At 44.5% G+C, this 19,012-nt stretch overlaps 1 protein-coding gene across 1 annotated transcript; it reads left to right on the forward strand.

The window, feature by feature from the left end:
* The first annotated feature begins 58 nt into the window (after positions 1-58).
* On the forward strand, positions 59-17,312 carry SNX5 (sorting nexin 5). Its single transcript, XM_074161797.1, has 13 exons — positions 59-239; positions 8,893-8,997; positions 9,527-9,637; positions 10,160-10,281; positions 10,613-10,736; positions 11,366-11,461; positions 12,349-12,454; positions 12,534-12,609; positions 13,443-13,482; positions 13,574-13,660; positions 14,727-14,886; positions 15,631-15,716; positions 16,737-17,312. The coding sequence occupies exons 1-13, from the start codon at positions 66-68 to the stop codon at positions 16,782-16,784; spliced, it is 1,335 nt and encodes a 444-aa protein (XP_074017898.1). The 5' UTR covers positions 59-65; the 3' UTR covers positions 16,785-17,312.
* Positions 17,313-19,012: the final 1,700 nt, after the last annotated feature.

Consider the following 19,012-nt stretch of genomic DNA (forward strand, 5'->3'; position numbering starts at 1 on the left):
AGCAACAATAAAGCGTTGCGCCACCATCTTGGATGAGGGCACGCGGCACCCTGCCCTCACCCAAGATGGCCGCCGCCCCGAGGGCCTGCGTCGTGCAGGGCGGGGGTGTGTCGCTGGCGGCGGGAGGTGGCCACGGCCCCGCCCCGGGCTTATATGAGGCATTGGCGGCGGAGAGGGCGGTGAGCGACTGGCCGTGGCTGGGCGACATGGCTTTGCTCCGGGAGGACGCGCAGAGCAAGGTGAGGGCGGCGGCCCGGGCCCGGTTGAGGCGAGGTGTGGGCGTGCAGCCGTGCCCCACTGGGCTGAGGGCCGCGCTCAGCCCCGGGCTGGCCCTGCCGGCTGTGAGGGAGCTCCCCAGTACCGGGGCAGCGACAGGTTTTTATTTTTGTTCCGTTCAGTTTTTTTTTTTTTAATTTTATTTTTTAAATATTAGTTTTCTTAAATATTAGTTTTCTTAGCAGCCCCTGCATGGGTTCCCCCTGCACCCAAGGTCCTCTGAGGGGAGGTGATCAGGGTGCAGTCCCCTCGGGTGAGCTTCGACTGAAGGAAGAGGTGCCTAGAGGAAGATAAAGAGACGGGGGGGGGGGGGGGGGAGGAAAGGAAGAAAACCGGGCGAGAAGGAGGAGATGGGGAGCGCTCTGTGCTGCCACAAGGCAGAGGTGGCTGTGAGGGGAGCGCCTGGTTTGTGGCAGGAGAGGGGTGACAAGCAGGGCCTGAGAGCTACAGGAGTGGGGCCTGCTCGTCAGGACCTGTGGCTAGGTCCTAGCCATGAAGCGCTGTAGGCACTTCTGCTAGAGGCACTTAAACTTGCTCAGTGGGTCGGCTGCCTTGTGTGTCTGTGACCAGCCTTCCTGGTTGTGGGGCTTGTGTTAATTAGCCTGTCAGCTGTCAATTCAGCTGTGACTTCTCTTTCCTTTGTCACATCGGTCGCTGAATTGGTTTTCGTTTCTCTGTAGTAGTGCCGTGTTACATTGAAGCTTTGAGTGCTAAGGAGGCTTACATCTTGGCTTTGAGGGAGCATGGAGTGTTTCCTGAAATTAGGATGCTCAACTTCTCAGAGGAAATGCAAATTAAATGCTAAAACAGGGACGCTGTGAAGTAGTTACTCTGTGTGTATGTAGATAGTGCTTGGAATTATTTTTCATACTGGGCAAGCTGCCTAGATTAATCTGCCTGGTCTACCTGGTTTAATAACTATACCCAACACACCCCAAATAGAAGGTAGGACAGCCATGTAACAGTCTGTGAGCTCTCTAGTTCACTTTCATACTCTTATATCTGAATGTAGTTTTGCATTGTGACTAAACCGAACTTGCAGGAAGATGACTTGTGTTTTAAGCTGTTGTGTGCTTAAGGGTTATCTTCTCTGTATTTTCTGCAGCCTTTCAGAAGATGTATATTAGCTGACTAGAGGGCTAGAAATACACCTCCCTTGAATAATTTTTTTAGATAACTTCCTTTCATCTGCTTCTCTTGCATATGAATCTTTTTAAAACGGTCTTGGCCCAGTAGAACTGGCAAAAGTTTATTGAACAGATGTTTTCTAGTTACTTGCTTTGAGTTGTGAACTAGCTGGTGCTTTAACCTTTTTCTTCTGCATGTGAAACTTGGTATTAAAGTATCTGCCACTTCAGATACTGAGTGAAAGTCTTTATAGGCTTGCAGGGCCTGTAGGTGATGGGTGGAGGGGAAGGTAAAACATCAGCTGTTTTGCATCAATTGGTAACTGTGTGTTTCTGTGCCCTTTCCAATTTAGCAGACAGGAATATTGGGGGGAGGGGAACATGTTCCCACGGTGAGGGCTGGAGTAGCTTTAAACTCTAATACTCAATGGCCAAAGATTAACTAGCTTGTTTCAGGTAGTAGGGCTGTCTTTGGGTTCCAGCAACAGGGAGGAGGATAGAAATACTCCTATCTTGTCTGTTCCTGTTTAGGTAAGGAAACAGCAACATGGAACTGGTGTGTGGCCAGTAGATAAAGCCTATGCCTATAAAGGAAGCTGCATTAGTTATTAACCTTGAATAGGAATCACTGGTAAGTATAAACTAAAAACTGACCCTGAGGTGACAAAGCAGGAGAGGATTAGGATATGTAGGAAGAGGAAGGGAGGGTAGGATAAGGGCGATTGGAAGTGCAGTGGGAAAGATGGTGTAATCTGTCCTGGGGAGGAAAAGACACTTCAGAAAGTGAAGCGAGTAGTGGGACTGCCAAGCTGAGCTTGTGCAAATACCCTGGTATTTCTTAATGTCAGTGGCTTGACAGTATTTTAAAGGCTCCAGTCTGCAGTTAAACTGTTCTGGATCAAAATACTGAGAGTGTGTATTATAGTCCCTCTTTCTCAGAACAGTCAGTGGAAGACAAAATGGTATGTTATAGCCTGGGACTTGCTGTTATCAGTCCTGAACAGTAGTTCTTGGTGCTGGACAACTTCTGCTACATGATCTGGAAAGAATGAGGGCCTATTAGATCTCGCTTATGCTTTGCCAGCAAACTGCTTCTGTATGCTGCTGGGACCAAAAGCAAGCAGGGAGATGACCTGTTTGCAAGGCGAAAGCTGCTGGATAAAGATAATGTACTGTCAAGGACATATAGCGTCCATGAAGCTGGCCCACTTTGGGCTAATGATGCGATTTCAAATCCATGGGAGGTGAAGAAAGTGTGGTGAGGCTGTATTGCTGAGACTCCCCACCACCAGCTCTGGCCTCACTGCAGGAGGTCAGCAAAACATTCTTCTAGATACAGACTGGGGCTTAGGGGTTTGCTTCTGTTGCACAATTTCCATTTTAGCTGGGCATGCTTCATGTTACAGATGGCACATGGGCTAAAAGCGCTTAGCCATTGGCTGCATTAGCACAGACTGCTGCAGCAGGGTGGATTTGGCCTGCACTGCCAAAGCTGTTGCTCGACTCCTCTTCTGAGGAAGCAGTGGATCGGGTGGAGGTGTCCTGTGTGCTGCTAGGTGGAGCAAAGTGAGCTGGAGGGGCTTTGGCTCGGAATATGGGATCCTTGAATGTTGATAGTGTCCTTCCCACAGCTCCCTCCCTCTGTGAGGAGGTGTGTGACTGCTTGGTTTCTGCAGGGAGTGATGCAGAGATCCTTCTGACAGGAGAGCAAAGTCATCAGGCCAGCTTTTTGCACAACCAGTGGCAACAGGTGCTCTGGCTAGAGAGGCTGCCTTCTGCTTGCTTGGCAAGCTCTGCGCTTGGTGAGGAATGCCATTTCAATGAGACTAAATTGAGCTGTTATTCCCTCTTTGTCTTTGTTTTAAGTGAAATAATGAAACCAATGCATCACTGGAGTTCCACAGTCCAAAGTCACAAATTTGGGAAGGCATTTCCTATAGCGTAAGTAGCAACATGAAGACTGTGTGGAAGAAGACTCCTTCTGTTTTCCTCGTTATATGTAACTTGGACTGCTTCAGAACTGATTCTGCTGAATATCAGAGAGCTAACAGCAAGTCTGTCACAAAGGCTGCAAAATCAAAGCTTCACATCTGCTGCATGGGCTCTTCGCTGCTGCATGCGTGCAGTGTACTTTCAGACATATTTTTAGTGTCTTGATTAAAGGGAAGCTTAAGCTACTTGTGCTGAATATGACTGAAATGTAGTTCCGGCAACTAATGGCACTAATATCTGCTGGCCAGATACTCTGAAACTGGTTAACTCCTGGGTGTCAAAACAAGGCCCTCTCGAGCTGAGGACTCTGTATATGAACTGCCAGAAAACATTATGATCTTTTACTGCTCTCCGGAGAGCACTTAAGCTGGTTTAATTAGAAAGACTACTTTGTAAAAAGTAATGGATGCTGGGTAGTGGCAGATGTAATTACTATTGAAGTCTTGTTTATGGCTGTTTCTTGAATGACAGCAGGGAGGTGATTAGTAAGAGGAGAGGGTTTTTATAAGGTAGCTGACAATAAGCAGAACGCTCTGTGACATGTAACCCCTTGTGGAAGGTCTCCTTGTTCCTTCTGGGAGCCCAGCAATGTGGAAGACCCCTGGATTAATCTGACTTTGAGAACTAATATGGATTCTTATTTCGCTAGCAACTGTTGTACACAGTTGCTTGCACTGGCAGATTCTTTTGTTAGAATGCAGAAGTAACATGGACTCATCTAGAACTGATGCTAAAACTGCAGGGGAGGTAACTTTAAATGCAGCAGTTCAGGCAAATCAACAGAACTAAGCAGCTTCAGTGGCTGAGGGCACTTCTTCTACTGGGTGCCTGTGAGCATGATGTGTTTGTGTTGGGTGAGGCCTGATCAGAACCTCGTGTCAAGCTGAAGCCTGGGCAGCTGATGGTTGTTGCTAGATTGTACTTAAATGATCCAACTCTGTGTGAGGTTTTTTTTTTTTTTTAAATCTCTAAGCAATAGGGAAAAACAAGTGCTGCAAAACTCGATCTGGATTGGTCACAGTAATGTTCTCTGTCTCTTCTCTTGGGCTTCCTGATCAGGTGATTATCATAGTGTCCTAATTAGTAACATAATATCTATTTTAGTCTTCTGGTCCTGAAGCCTAGAAATGTTAATCAATAGGATGACTGCTATTCTGGAGGGCTTTGCTTGATGTCTTGTTCTAATTTGGAGGTCAGACAGTTCTGGTGGTCAGTATCTTTACTGAACAGGGAGAAGTTTTTCTTGAATGATCAAGAAACCCCAAGGATCCCAATAAAGTCACTAAAGAGGCATGAGCCTAGAAGTGGAAGGCATCAGAGCAGTTGTAACAGTTGCTGTAGTTGTTGCAAACCAGAAGCCTCTAAGTTGTTTCTGAGAAAGGGAAATGAGAGGTGAAAGTGGGGGCACTGTGCTGGATTTGGGTGAGTGATTCAGATTGCAGCAGCACAGTGGGGAAATAGTTTGCTGGGCCCCAGGAGTCATCATCCTCTGTACCTCTTTGGGCATGTGCTACGAGTAAGGAATAATCTCTTATTAGGTGCTGAGCATGGATTATATCCCCTTGAGGGTATGAGGTGGCAGACTGGTTTCTGGTAACTGGGATGGGGAAACTTCAGTTCTCTTGCCCACTGCCTGGAGTGCAGGGAAGAAGCAATGATGTCCTAGCAGAGAAATGCCTCTGGATATGAAGAAGCTTCCAGGCATGGCAGGCCTGAGAGCTAAGATGGGGTGGTTTGCTGGGAAGGCTTTATGTTGGGTGCCTGCTGTGATAAAGGAACAAGCCTGGGGCCTGGACATGAAAGTTTAATTCCTTTTCACAGCCTTCATGTGACCATAAGCAAGTTGGTCTTCATTCCTGCTTGTCGGGTGGATGTAGGAGGGATGGTGGAATGAAGGGTCCTGAACGATGAACTGCTATTACTGTAGGAGCAGGTGTTTGTATCGATCGGAGACTGGTGTGAAACATCTGCTTTAGGTGCACTGGGTTATAAACATGTGGTAATAAGAGGGGGGCTTCTTGCTTCCAGTTCACTGGAGAAATGCTGCCCCAGCACTTTCTGTAGGGAAACAAAGCACTCTGTCCTCCTCAAGTCAGACGGTGTGAATGCTTTCTTTGTAGTCTGAGCCTTGCTGCTGTGATTGTGTAATTCTAAAGGTCTCTGGCCTGGACTTAGGAGCCTACAGTGACCTTCACAGGACTAGAGCAGACCAGTCATTTTATAATCCTCTGTTTCATATGGCTCCAGGTCCTTAGGAAAGACCAGACTCCTGAAGGGTAGAGGCGATAATCCTGTGCTGCCTTCACACAGTGATATGCTTGATGTTTGAGCCTGCAGTGGCCTTTAAGTATAGTCTGGGTCATGTACACTGCTGTAGCAGATGTTTAGGGTAGGAGAAGTAAAAGATTATTTTTTTTTTTTTTTTTTTAGCAAGTGGCTTCCCGTCTTCCTGAGGGGCAGAATCCCACCACTGTATATAGGGGTGTTCTTGACTCTTGTCCTGTTTCTGGGCTGGTCTCACACTTTGAGCCATGTTTATAGTACATGCTGCTCTGGAGTGCACAGCTGAGCATTGCTGCTGACTCCCAGTTGCCTCTGTACAAATAAGGCCCTTCTGGGGCAGTAAGCTGTCCTGCAGCAGCATTCCTGGGGATTGCTGAAGCTGTAGGTTATGTGTTCTTGCCCCATTGCCTCTGCAATTTATGGTGCTAGGGCAAGGGAGAAATGCCTGTGATACATGAACTGCTTTAATCTGACAAAGCAGTACCATCTTGTGTCCATACCTGCACATCTCTTGTGCAGGCAACTACTAGGCATGGAGGGGGTGTGTGGGCGGTGTCTGATCATGGGTTACTTTCTTCACAACGCTTAATAAGAAAGTTCACAAATTCAGGACTGGCTGATTTGTGTAATCCTTTCCTTAGTTTAGCTGAGAGGAAGCGGTTTCCTTTGGCTTATCATACTTTCCAGACTCAGCAGTTCATATTGTTAGCACTGCTGATCCTGTTTGGACAGTGAAGATAAGTAAGCAGGATGCAAAACACTGGGGTCTGCATCTCACTGCTTTGGCTGCAAATGTTATCTGGCTGGGAAACACTGCCCGACTTGCCTTTCATTCACTTAGCAGCTAACAGTGAGCTGTGCTCCCAGTGAAACTCATGACTGAATGGTGGCCTTCTACCTATCTTTTCTCCAGTGCTTGAATGGGGCAGCTTCTGCCTAAACCAGTGTCGGTGACCTCCAAACTATGCACCTTTGTGCTGTTTGGTCTGTGCCTTCCAAGTAAGTATCAGAGTCATGTGCCTGTAGGGGAATATAAATGTCCCATAAAGTGACTGGAGAGAAGCGACTGGACTGTTGGAGTCCCTGTAGTGTTTGGAATCCCACCACATCCATTTGGATGTGAGCAGTGCTGGGACTGCTGGGAGCTGTGTTCCAGGGCATGCTCTGTAAGCTCGATGTCCTTGCTTGCTGCCATGGCAATACCCACAATGGGATAAAGGCCTTCTGTCCTGTAGAAGCTTCCTATGGGAAGCTCAATGTGCTGCATACAAGGTCTTTCCATAGTCCTAAGGCTTAAAAAGATGTATCTCTTGCCTACATCCTTCTAACTGTAGCTAACTGTGAGTATGCAGCAGATAGTCTTTTTAGCGTGGCTGGAAGGATGAGGGTACAGTGACTGGGGTGTCCCTCACTTACATATTAGAGCTTGGTCATAGATGATAGCAGGAACCATCAGTGGTAGTGGGAGTCTAGGCAGGGACAGGCTGGGTAGAGGCAAAAGTGTGCTATAGCCTGACAGCTGTGTCCTCTGCAGGCAGCCGGAGAGACTTGTCATCTACCAGATCTGAACTGCAGTACACAGATGGCCAGACTAGGGGGAGGGAGTTTCCAAAGCTTTGTAAAGGGCAACCTCTCAACAGTTCTTATGTGGCTTTACAGAAGCTTAAGGCAGCATTCAAGCTATCTGTGGTATGACAGGGTTGCTCAGATGCTGTCTGGCACCAGCTTCTGTGGGCTTCAGGGCTGAAACTTCTTGTGCTTAGCAGGTGGTTGGGGCAGGCTCCTGGCTGGCCTGGTCTGTGTGGTAGTATGCTGCAGGGTGGTAAAACAGTTGTGGCCCAGTTGTGTAGCTTGCTTTCCTGGGAAGGCCTTCAGAATTATCTCTAAAGGATAACCTTGGGATACAGCCTGGCTCTGATGGTCACTCTTTGGCAAACTTCGTGTGTTGTGACCTTGGTCTCTGGCAGTTTCTCCCTTATGCAGAAAAGAAAAATAATTTGTTAGGCTGCAGCACTGAAGGGATGGCCTTTTAGAAGACAGGTTTCATAGCACAGGAACCACCATAATGTGACAGGCTAAGGTTCCTGCATGCTTCTGGAATACGGGTGACTGAAGCTGATGATCACTAGTGCCTAATAGCTTGTAAAAGTCTATTCCTTGGTATGGAAATACATGATTCTATTTGATGTAAGAACTGGATGTATGCATTAATCTTAGTAATCCATACTGGTTATGCCTAAACTTTTTTGCTTGCTTCTGAGGTCATGTAGGGAACTGAAACTGTTTGTCGTCAATGGCTGGGTACATGCAGTGGAGTATGACTTGATAAAGGAAGTTCAAATTGTAAACCTGTGGGAGAAACGAGCTGGTGGCTATCCTGAATCTTACCGCTCCTTGGTGCAGCCTGGCCACTTCCCTGGCTTCCCAGAAGAGCGTGATATGCTGAGCATCAAGGCCCCATCTGCTCTGAGTCAGCAGGTGCTGTCCTTGTGAGGAATTTCGGTAGGACTATGGCTTGAGGATGTCAGTGGTGTGTAGCCTAGAGCATCTTCAACTGAGAAGGCTATTCCACTGCTCTAGAGAAGTTTAAGTATGGTTGAAACTATATTCTGGGTGTAGGGTCTTGGAATGAAGAAATAAGTCCCTAAAGGAAGATGCTGTCTCGGTTTAAGGCCTGTCTGAAGTATTGGCTCTTGCCTATGACTTGCTATTTGCAATAGATAAAAGCACTTAACTCTTCTCGCTCCCTGATGTAAGGATGAGAAAACAGGTCACAAAGCCCAGTTCATAAGAGCTGTTCTGCCACATATTGTGGAGGCACAGGATAATGAAGAGAACTATTAGGATTGTTACTATCTTCTAAATGGCATAATAGGCTTTGGCTTGATGCACTTCAAGTAAATAAGCTGGACAAGTACTAGAAGGAGGATGCTCTTTTGAGAGAAAACTTCCCAAATGCCTCTAGTGTGAACTCTAACAATTGGTTCTTCAGATTTTTAAGCTAACAAGCCTTTTTAGTTTCCTGTGTTTGGAAGGGAAGGCTTGTCACAGTGATGTGTGGGTAGTGTCAGGGCTGTCATGCTTGTCCATATGTGCTGTTCCTGGAGGCAGTGGTTTACTGTAATGGGGTTCTTGTTGACAGCTGATGACCAGTCTAGCTTCACTAAACCTACCTGATGCTTGACCAAGGCTTATTCTGTGAATTCTGTTGCAGCTGAGGTCTGTATCTGTAGACCTGAATGTTGATCCTTCTCTCCAAATTGATATACCTGATGCCCTAAGTGAAAAGGACAGAGTGAAGTTCACTGTGCATACTAAGGTAAGGTCTTGGGGTAGAAAGTGGTCTTCCTAAGTGCTATGCAAGTCATTTATGTATTTGTAATACACTTATCTGTAAAGATGGGCTTGGCAATGAAGGAAGTCTAATTAGATGGAGCTTGTCCACTTAAAGGCCTGAGGGGGGGTGTGTGTGTGTGTGTATATATATATGCAGAAGCTTCAGGTTTCCTAGGACTTGAACACTCTCTAAATAGAGACAAGGTAGCTGAAACACTAGATTGGCTTTGCTAAGGAATCCTAGCTTGATACCAGAGAGGCTGGGGGGTAGGGGTGGGGAAACCAGCTACTGTCAAACTTCACAAAATAAGCTGCATTAATGCTGCTCCACAACAGTGCCTTTTCTTTAAATAACCTCCTTACTACTAAGGCTCTCGAATGAGTGCCAGCTCAGCTAAAAGGGAGTAGGCGAGGCTCTTACTAGGCAAAATAGCTTCCTTTGGAAATGGACAGAACTGTTTCTAAAAGCACTAATTTACAAAACAGTAGGGCTTCTATATCTTCTCTTCCAGACTACACTGCCAGCTTTTCAAAGCCCTGAGTTTTCAGTTACAAGGCAGCATGAAGACTTTGTGTGGCTGCATGATACGCTTACTGAAACTGAAGAGTATGCAGGACTCATTGTAAGTATTTCCTAAAAAATGTAACTCTATACAAAAGATTTAAAGTGCATACCAGTAAAGGCCATGCTTTACCAATGTTACTAGTGCTTCATGACTCAGGTATTCCCTATGCTTCCTTTTGCCTTAATTCCCAAACAACTTGAGTGGTACGGCTCTGTTAACTTTCTATATAGCCTGGAGCAGTAAAAAAAACTCAATCCTCTGAGGTTCCTGACTCTATGGTGGTATTAATATCTACCTGAAGAGGACACAGTGAAGCACTATAGTCTTTGCTATTCCGATTCTTTAGGAGGCCCTGTGGGCCACAGAAGATGGCTGGCTACGGGGTTGGATTATAATGGCTGTTCCCCTTGGTTCCTAGGCAAACAGGGGCCTAGATACAACATGCCTCTAGAATTCCCAGGTGCAGAGCCTTGCTGGCTTGCCATGACTAGGCAAAAGGACCTCCTTCTGGAGAAGGCTAGATGTAATTTTGGAAAACTTTGTTTGCTAGCATCTATCACTAACCAATTCCTTGGCTAGATACCTCCAGCACCTTCAAAGCCTGACTTTGATGGTCCCAGAGAGAAGATGCAGAAGCTAGGGGAAGGAGAAGTGTCCATGACAAAAGAAGAGTTTGCCAAAATGAAGCAAGAGCTGGAAGCGTAAGTAGAATGAGTCTACTGCCAAAAGCTGCACTTAAAGAAGCCTCCTGGGAGAGCAACTTATTTGGTCATAACTGATCTTGAGTGTGGCTGTTTTGAAGGGTGTCTGCTGCTGCATAATCCTTAAAATCTTGGAGCTGGGGTGTTGCCAAAAACTTCTCTCAAACTGGAAAGGATCCTAGCTAAAGAGATTGAAAATAGCTTCTCTATCACTAGCTAGCTATTTCAGAAGCATGTTGTTTAATATTTTCACTGGATAAACTTAAAGCAATTCTTTGTGTATTGAAGAAGGCAGTACAAGAGAGGATCTCAGTCTGTTCTTTCCCTTCAGTGAATACCTCGCTGTCTTCAAGAAGACTGTATCGTCACATGAAATCTTCCTTCAGCGGATCTCTTCTCATCCTGTGCTCAGCAAAGATCGCAACTTTCATGTTTTCTTGGAGTATGACCAGGATGTAAGTCTTTTTTTTTTTTCTACTTTCTGAGCGAGGCAAGATATTTGGAGTGCTGTCACTTTTCCTGGGTATGGCCAGTGTTATGTAAATCTACGTGCAGCATCAGCACACAGATACTGCCAGTACTTGTGTGAGATGATTAAAGGATGAAAGCCTGACCTTTTAGACCTTTTTCTGGTACAAATCTCAGTGTTTCTTAATTGTAACCAAGTTGATTAGGAAGCCAACTTTGTATGTCTTTATCTTAGGAACAAGCATGGTTCAGGTGTACCTGAGCTGTGTTGCATGGTCATAAAATAGAAGAATGGAGGTGTATTAAAGTTAGTACTGCATCTGTTTTGTCATACCTAATTATGAGTGATAGATGCTGATCCAAGCTCTGGAAAGGAGAAACCGAGCTGTTTCTGGGAATGGGGAAAGAAACTGTGGCACAGAATAGCTGAACAACTTCTAGTCAAGCCATTTGTTATGTGATCCATCTTTATACAGCTTATGCGGCTACTATTGAGAGCGTGGAAATTGGCCTGCTCTGTCATGTACTAGATACAAATGATGTTACTATACTTTGTTAAAATGGTCACTTCCCCCCACGGGATAACTTTAAAGCTGTCTTGGCCTCTCTGTTGCAGCTGAGTGTCCGGAGGAAAAACACAAAAGAGATGTTTGGTGGCTTTTTAAAAAGTGTGGTAAAGAGTGCTGATGAAGTCCTCTTCTCTGGAGTCAAGGTAAAGTAGTTGGTTTACCTCTTACTTAGCCTAATCTTGATTGTTTCTCACTTCCTGCTCCAGGGACATTACTTATGCCTGCCTCAGGCTTGATGTGCATGAGGCTCAGTTACTAATGCTAACCTTCCTTGTTACTGCTGTCCCAAGCTGGGCAGAGTAGACTATGTTAATTTTGACTTCTGTAGAAATAAGACATTGAAGCTATAGGCTGTTTAAAAAATAAGTGTACATTCAAAGCTTCTAGTGAAGGCACAAGAGTTGCCTTAACACAAGATCCTGGTGGGGAGGAAGGAATTACACCTATTACACCTTCAGCAAATGCACTTGTGGCTTTTGTCTACACTGGAGCTCTGAACTAACATGATTCATAGGTTTTAGCTTGTGCTAGAAGAGATCAAATAAGAGACTCCTGTAACTGGTCCAGCTTCAGCTTTTCCTGTCGTGTTTCCATGGTAGCTCTTTCTAATAGACTTGCTGTCCTAAACACCATGTCATGGAATGTTACAGTACACATAATACTTGGTGTGGATGTGAAGTAAGCTTGTAAACTGCTTGGCTACTGTGTTGCAGCAGACCTGGGAAATAAAATTCCAACCGTTGGTAGCCCTAAGGGCTGTCTGATACCAACTTACTGATTGCTTCAACCTGCAGCGTTGAATAGTTGAGTGTCAAGTCCATCTTTGCTTCATCGTGAAAAAGAAACTTGCCAAACAGCTTGTTTTGTCAAACCCTTGCCTCAGGATCTTGTCTTGAACTCTGCTCTTCAATAGAGATAATGGGCATAATGCTCGGGTGGCTATGGTTCTTCCTTTGGCCTTTCCCAAAAGAGAGAAGAGCTTGTGTTCTGCAGTAATGTAGCTGACTGAATGGGTCGTACTCTCTTTCAGGAAGTAGAAGACTTTTTTGAGCAAGAGAAGACTTTTCTTGTGAACTACTACAACAGAATCAAGGATGCATGTGCAAAAGCAGATAAGATGACAAGATCTCATAAAAGTGAATCTTTTCAAAGACCTTTCTAAAGACCTCGCAGTCTTGCTGATTTCATTCTGAAAACCTTGTCTTGCTCTTGCAGATGTTGCAGATGACTATATTTATACTTCAGCTTGCTTGAACAGCCTGGCATTAGAAGAACCTACAGTTATCAAAAAGTAAGCAATTATAACTGTTTGTTTATGACATGTCCTGAGTCTGGGAATATCAAGTTCCTTCTGTAAAATCCAGGGGATTGAGTCATTGCTGGTTTGAGTGTCTTGAATTGCAAGCAAGTAGCATGGAAACTTTCTATCCTCTGATACTCCTGGTGTGGCAGACCCAAAACTATTAATTGCGCCTGTCTCTTAAATAGCTGATAACTTGCTAGTTGTGCCCTACAGCTGAATTGTGCTGGTCATCAAAGCTCCTTCTAAACGGAAGTCTCCTTGAATTTTTTTCAGATCAGTCTCCCGGAGAATATGGGAGAAAGCTGTTATGCATCAGTATTCTAGTGTGTTGTTAAATACAACCACAACTTACACTAGGCCTGTATTACTTTCTGGACCTTTTGAAGTTCCAGAATAGTATGTTTTTTTTAAGCTATGCAAACCTAGACACCTTTTCTGAGGGGAATTCTTCCACCTCTCTAAACTTTGCTCTGAATTTAACCAGATCCTGTTGAAACAATACGTAGCTGAATAAAAAAGACAGTTTATCGCTTGGGCGAATTAGTAGGGGAATTCTCCACAAGACCTTTATGCTCTAGAGGTCAGTGTTGTTACTTTAAAATGGTATCTTGCTGCTCAACTGTACTAGTCTGTTAGGGTGGAATCCAGCATCTCTTGCATTGAACCTTTTGTACATGTCTTTGCCTAAACCTGAGTTCTTTTTTCAAGCCCCTGGCTGGGTCTGTATGCAGGAGTGAACTCCAACCCGCAGCTTCTTGGTTTCCTGGCATTTAGATACTTTCTTAGTTTGATAAACTTATACACTTTTTTTTTTCCCCCAGGTACTTGTTGAAAGTTGCTGAGCTCTTTGAGAAACTCAGGGTAAGAGAAGCTTTGTGGGCGGGGAGAAGGATCTCTGGATCTGGATGTTGCTGTTTTCTGTTACATACCAGCTCTCTGATCTCTTCTGCAGAAGGTAGAGAGTAGAGTTTCATCTGATGAAGACTTAAAGCTCTCTGAACTGTTGAGGTACTACATGCTCAATATAGAAGCTGCTAAGGTGAGAACAGCTTTCTTTTCGAAGCTTGGTTTTATTATGGGCATCATCGTTCACTAATGGTATTCTTTCTACTTTAAGAAGACAGGAAGGTGGGCCCTTGTTTTGCCTAAGAAACCTGGCACTCCTAAACCACAGCAGAATTGAGAAACTATATATTGGCTAGCTGCAGTCCAGCCCACCTACAGAAGGGCTGATTAGGATCTCTGACCAGTTTTTCTTTGGCATGTAGAGAGAAATTGTAAAAATTTCCGTAGATAAGTTAGAGTAAACAGAATTTGAGTCTGCAGCAGCATTCTAACCCATTGCTTGCCTGAGTGCTCATGACTTGTCAGAGAAACCAATGATGGCTAATTAAAAATCCCGAAGTAAATCTTAACTACTGAACTACTTTACTATGAATATGCAGTAACAGGTGAAGGCTATTGGGGTCTGGACTACCAAGTGGGATTTGATAGATTGATATGACTACAAAAGCCTTGCCAGCAACTCTTTTTCTAATCAATATTTGACTTAGCAAGGGGATGACTGTGCTGAGAAATGGTATCTAGATATGACCTGATGGGCCTCTTCATCTAGTGTCATACCTCTAACGTCAGGTACCCTGGAACACTCACTACAAGCTCCCTCTGTGGTGTATAGCTGTTTAGATATCAGGACCATACTGCTGCTGGATTAGGAAGGAATTGCTGCTGAGACCTGTGCTGGTTTTCATGTCTAGCTTAGTCTAATGCTTCAGTCAAACTGTCAGATCTTCAGCAAAGTAAATGACAGTGTATCCTTTACTAGAAGTAGGCTGAGGGAGTTCAGAAAGTGCCATTCCTTCTTAGTAGAGAGGCCCACCTTAGAGAAGAATAAAGCTACTTTAAGGGAAGAAGTGGTGCCTTAGAGTATCCCTCTGTCTTCCTTGCCTAGGGCACAAGTGGCTGTCCTGAAAACTTGCCACTGCACTGATGAAGCAGCAGAATTGATGCTGAAAAAAGTGAAACTTCCTGCTGCTAAGGTAGTTGTAACCTCAGTTGGGGAAGTAGTCCTTTTAAGGCTTTGCACTATTCCTGTCTACTTTCAGGATCTTCTGTACAGACGTACAAGGGCTCTTGTTGACTATGAAAACTCCAACAAAGCTCTAGATAAAGCAAGGCTAAAGAGCAAGGATGTCAGGCTGGCTGAGGCACATCAACAGGATTGTTGTCAGAAGTTTGAAAAGATTTCAGAATCTGCAAAACAAGGTAAAACTTTGTATTTATGCTGAAGGGAGATCCTAACGCAGTCCAGGTCTTGATCTGATGTTCAGCTACTGAAGGCTTCTGAACACTCTCCTGAAGCAAGTAGTCTGGACACCCCAAGGGCGGTACAGATGCCTGTAAAGTTAATGCAGCTAAATGTTTTTAAGAATGATTGTCTGAAGCAGAGCAATGACAGTACTAGATCAACCTTATTTATGAGCCCCTAGTATTTTCTTTCCAGACTGAACTCTTATTCTCAGCCTCCGCCTGAAGGTAACTACTCAGGCTTTTGATCTCAATTAGAATGGCGCAAACAGGCTTTTGCTCTGTCCCAGTACAGCTGAGTGCCTCATACAGAGCTTCAAACACTGGTTCTTAGTAGATGTCTTTGGGCAACATAAAACAGAGGAAACATGCTTTCATGGTACATGTGCTACTCCTTTAATGTTCTTGGGTTTTAAATGTTCTGTGTTCTCATAGAGCTTGTGTGGCTTCTGGCTTATTCCAGTTGTCGTCTTACAAAACCTTTCTGTCTTAGACAAGCTGTCTGTTTCATCACCAAGATGCCAGTTACATGTGATGAATGCATCTCTGGCTAGAAACAACAAGACTTAACTCCTGAACCTTTTTGTGGTCAAATACTGTAATTAGAGCTGTACAACAGAACTTGTGAAACATAAGGGGCACTACTGAAACTTCAGTCACACTTTGTAAGTCTGTCTTACCTTTCTTCTTTCTTCTCTGCAGAACTGATGAGCTTCAAACAGAAGAGAATAGCAGCATTCCGCAAAAACCTAATTGAAATGGCAGAACTGGAAATAAAACATGCAAAGGTGTGTTCTTTTTGGAATTTAACAGGCATAGCTTGAGAGAAGCGAGTACTGTAACTTGGAGGATTTGCTGGGTTTCCTTTAAAACTAGGAAGTGTAAAATAGAACAGCCAAGCTCTTTAGCTGAGATCTGAAGAGGGGAAGGAAAGGTTGTAGGTGTAGTGCATACAAAGAACAAATACTGATAGTCCTTATCTGTCCTGTGCAGAAAGTAGGTTTCCAGTCTGTCACTCCTAGGACACCAGCCTGTGGCACTGCAAGTGAGAAGTCTGTTTTGCAGGCAGTACACAACAGCTCCTGTCAGGCAGCCTCATCTGTGGGGTTTGACCCCTCCTGCATCTGGAGGCAGCTGGTGCCTCAAGTATTCCTGAGTGCTGTGAGAGTGCATCCTGCAGCTTGTGATGTAGCTGTCAACCCTTCTCACTTGGTTTGTCAGAGAAGGGGGACACCAGCTTTGTAGCAGCTTCTGCCAAGCTTTACTGAGCAGCCTTGAAGTAGGCTGCAGAGACCACACCATGTACTTCCAGCTTAATCCAGGAAAGTGTACACAAGTTACAGGGCCTGTTAATTTAGTGTAGAGAACAAAGCAGGAGACTCAGGAAGAGGTAACTGTGCATCTTCAGCTTCTCTTGGAGAATGAAGGTCTAATTTACCACTCCCTTAGAGTCCTGGACTTCATCACAGGTAGCTACTGAAGTGCTGAGCTTGAACATGATATATAAAAAGTTTGACAATACTGCTCAGTTTGACCCACTTAAAAAATGTACCTCTCTCTTGCCCCTCTCCTTCCCACAAACTGAGTCATGGTTGCAGGCCTGCAGGAAGAGGCAGATCACAGACTGTATGATCTGGTTTTGGTGCATTATTGCTTGAATGCTTGTCTTTGCAGTATAAGCTCTTCAGCATTGTCACAGGCTACAAAATCCTGGGATGGACTTACTACTTTGGAAGCTACTTCATTGTGGAAGGCAGGATTTCAATTGTCAGTCATACTCATCTGAAACTAATTCTCTTCCTTTCCAGAACAATGTCACTCTCCTGCAAAGCTGTATTGACTTGTTCAAGAACTAAGGCGCCTTATTCTGAAAATGTGAAAAAAAAAAAAAAAAGCATCAATTGCACTCAATGGCCAGGGGCAACTTATTGGCTTGACTTCATTAGTTTAAAATAAATATTGTCACTGAGATTCTGTTTGACTAATACTTAAATGTGTTGATAGTGATACATTGACTTTCTTGGTATAAATGAGAGCCGAATTGTGTATGAATTGTCTGGATGTAGCTAACATCCTGTTGGTTGATAACTCAAAATGAGTCAAAAGTAAGAAATCAATTTGCTGTTGACTGACTTCATCTAGCAGAAAATGTTTTCTGAGAAGAACTCCTTTTTTGCAGGATCATAAAGTAATCTGTCTCTTCATAGCCCTGATATATTTAAAACTTGCAAGTGGGAATGACTTATGTAGTAATTTTATAAAGTAAATATCTTAACATTCCACTTCCCAGACAGATTTCTACTACAATATATTTTGAATTTCTATAACTACATTCAGTATTTGTACACTTGGGCAATACAGCAAATAAAGATGTCTGATACAACAAGCTGTTGAATGGCAAGCCTTTGTGTGGGGTGTAAAATGACAAACCGAGGTTTCAGGCACAGAACTGTCAGAACTCCAGGCTATCACCTGGAGCTCTTCATTCGGAGCACTAGAGAGAAATATTTGACTCAATAGCATTGTTCTTGGAATGAGTGTTGGCACGAAATGTGGGGACTTCGGGTTGTGTTGCTGTGTGAGTAGCTCTTAAACTTTTACTTCCTAGATGCTGCACACAAGGGAAACCAGGCTTTTTGAAAGCATCGATATGTATAGATGGCTCAGACTCCTTCAGACTACTTTACAGTGCTTCATATTTTGTCAGTCTTTACACCTCCTGCTAGCAATGAGAGGCAGTTTAAAACTTCAAGGCTTCTGGAAGCACAGCCCTTGCCAGTCTTCTGTAAGATAAACCTCTTTAAACTGAGTATGGCCAACTGAGCCTACGCTGCTGTAGCTGAGGCAGCTCAGCCTGGTCACCCAAGGTCACCTTTCTACAGGTTGGCTGTCATCATGTGGGAATAGGTCAGCAAGCCATACTCTCCTAAAGGCAACTTCCTGAGTAAGAAGAGTATCTGAGCCTTGCATAACTACTTGTGACTAAATGTCCAATCCTGCTGGAAGTAGGCTCTGTGGCTGTGCTCTGGGCAGACTGCCTGAAGCAGCTTCAACCAGAGAAGCCTTGAGAATGGGCAGCTCAGTGGCAGCATCTAAGGGCTGTTCAATAATGTGCTTTTCCATGACCTATTGCTTTTTCTTTTTGGTACCCCATGAGCAGCTCTTACCAGCCACACCATCCTGCAGTGGTCCAGCTGAGAAATGTCTGAATTTGGTCTCCTTTTACCTTTGTTTGACAGGAACAATTTCAGCTTGAGGTTGATTTAAGGTTTTTGGAGTTCATGCTTGCTTGTGCCCAAATAGCTCAGTTCCCACAGCAGCTGCATAAATACACTGTGTGTGGATATGGGGTCCCTATATAGAAGAGAGCTGGTAGGTAGCATTGCTGCCACCTATGACAGATGTTGTTTAATATATTATATATAATATATAGCTACTTGTCCTGGGGCAGCTAGTGGTCCTAAACTGGACAATTCATGCTGGCAAAGATTTGGCTTTTCATAAAAGGCACACTGTGCCTCTTGCCCTCACTTCTGACTGCTTCATTCCAAGAAGAGCAGGCTGAGGACCCTAAGCCCTGCTGGGTGTGCCAGCTGTGCCAGGACGAGTTTCTCCTAGTGTGCTGTGGCTCTCAGAAGCCATGGTTGCTTCGTGCACTTCTTGCACCTATTGCCTGTGACATAGGGGAAGTAGCATCTTGCTTGCACTGTTTCACAGTAAAATTGTTAGATGCTGAGATTTTTCTGAATCTAGTTCCAGTAGCCGGGTGGTCTTTGTGAATCAAAGTCAGTAGCAAGGAGCTTGCAACCTCTACCTAACTGCCTTTGGGCTGAGTCTGAGGAAGCTGAGCTCTGACTATGTTTATCCTAAACTACTTCAACTCAGTTCAAAGGCCTTCCTTACTTTCCCCAGAGGGGCTACAGCTAGTGTCAAAATGACAAATGACGCTTTACGTCCCTACTCCAGAAGTACTCTAGATAACTGTGGGCTTCATGCAGTGCCAGTAACAGTGTGTTTGAAGTTGTGATACACTTTTTTTTTCTAAAAATATTCTTTAAGAGCTTTTATTCATGAGATGTTTGCA

The sequence above is a fragment of the Numenius arquata genome, chromosome 2, assembly GCF_964106895.1.
Source record: "Numenius arquata chromosome 2, bNumArq3.hap1.1, whole genome shotgun sequence".
NCBI classification, from domain to species: Eukaryota; Metazoa; Chordata; class Aves; order Charadriiformes; family Scolopacidae; genus Numenius; species Numenius arquata.

Coding starts and splice junctions, on each gene's coding strand:
- SNX5 (XM_074161797.1), top strand. CDS start 66: ATGGCCGCCGCCCCGAGGGCCTGCGTCGTGCAGGGCGGGGGTGTGTCG. Junction 13,483..13,573: donor AGCTCTTTGAGAAACTCAGG/GTAAGAGAAGCT, acceptor TCTCTTCTGCAG/AAGGTAGAGAGTAGAGTTTC. Junction 13,661..14,726: donor TCAATATAGAAGCTGCTAAG/GTGAGAACAGCT, acceptor GTCTACTTTCAG/GATCTTCTGTACAGACGTAC.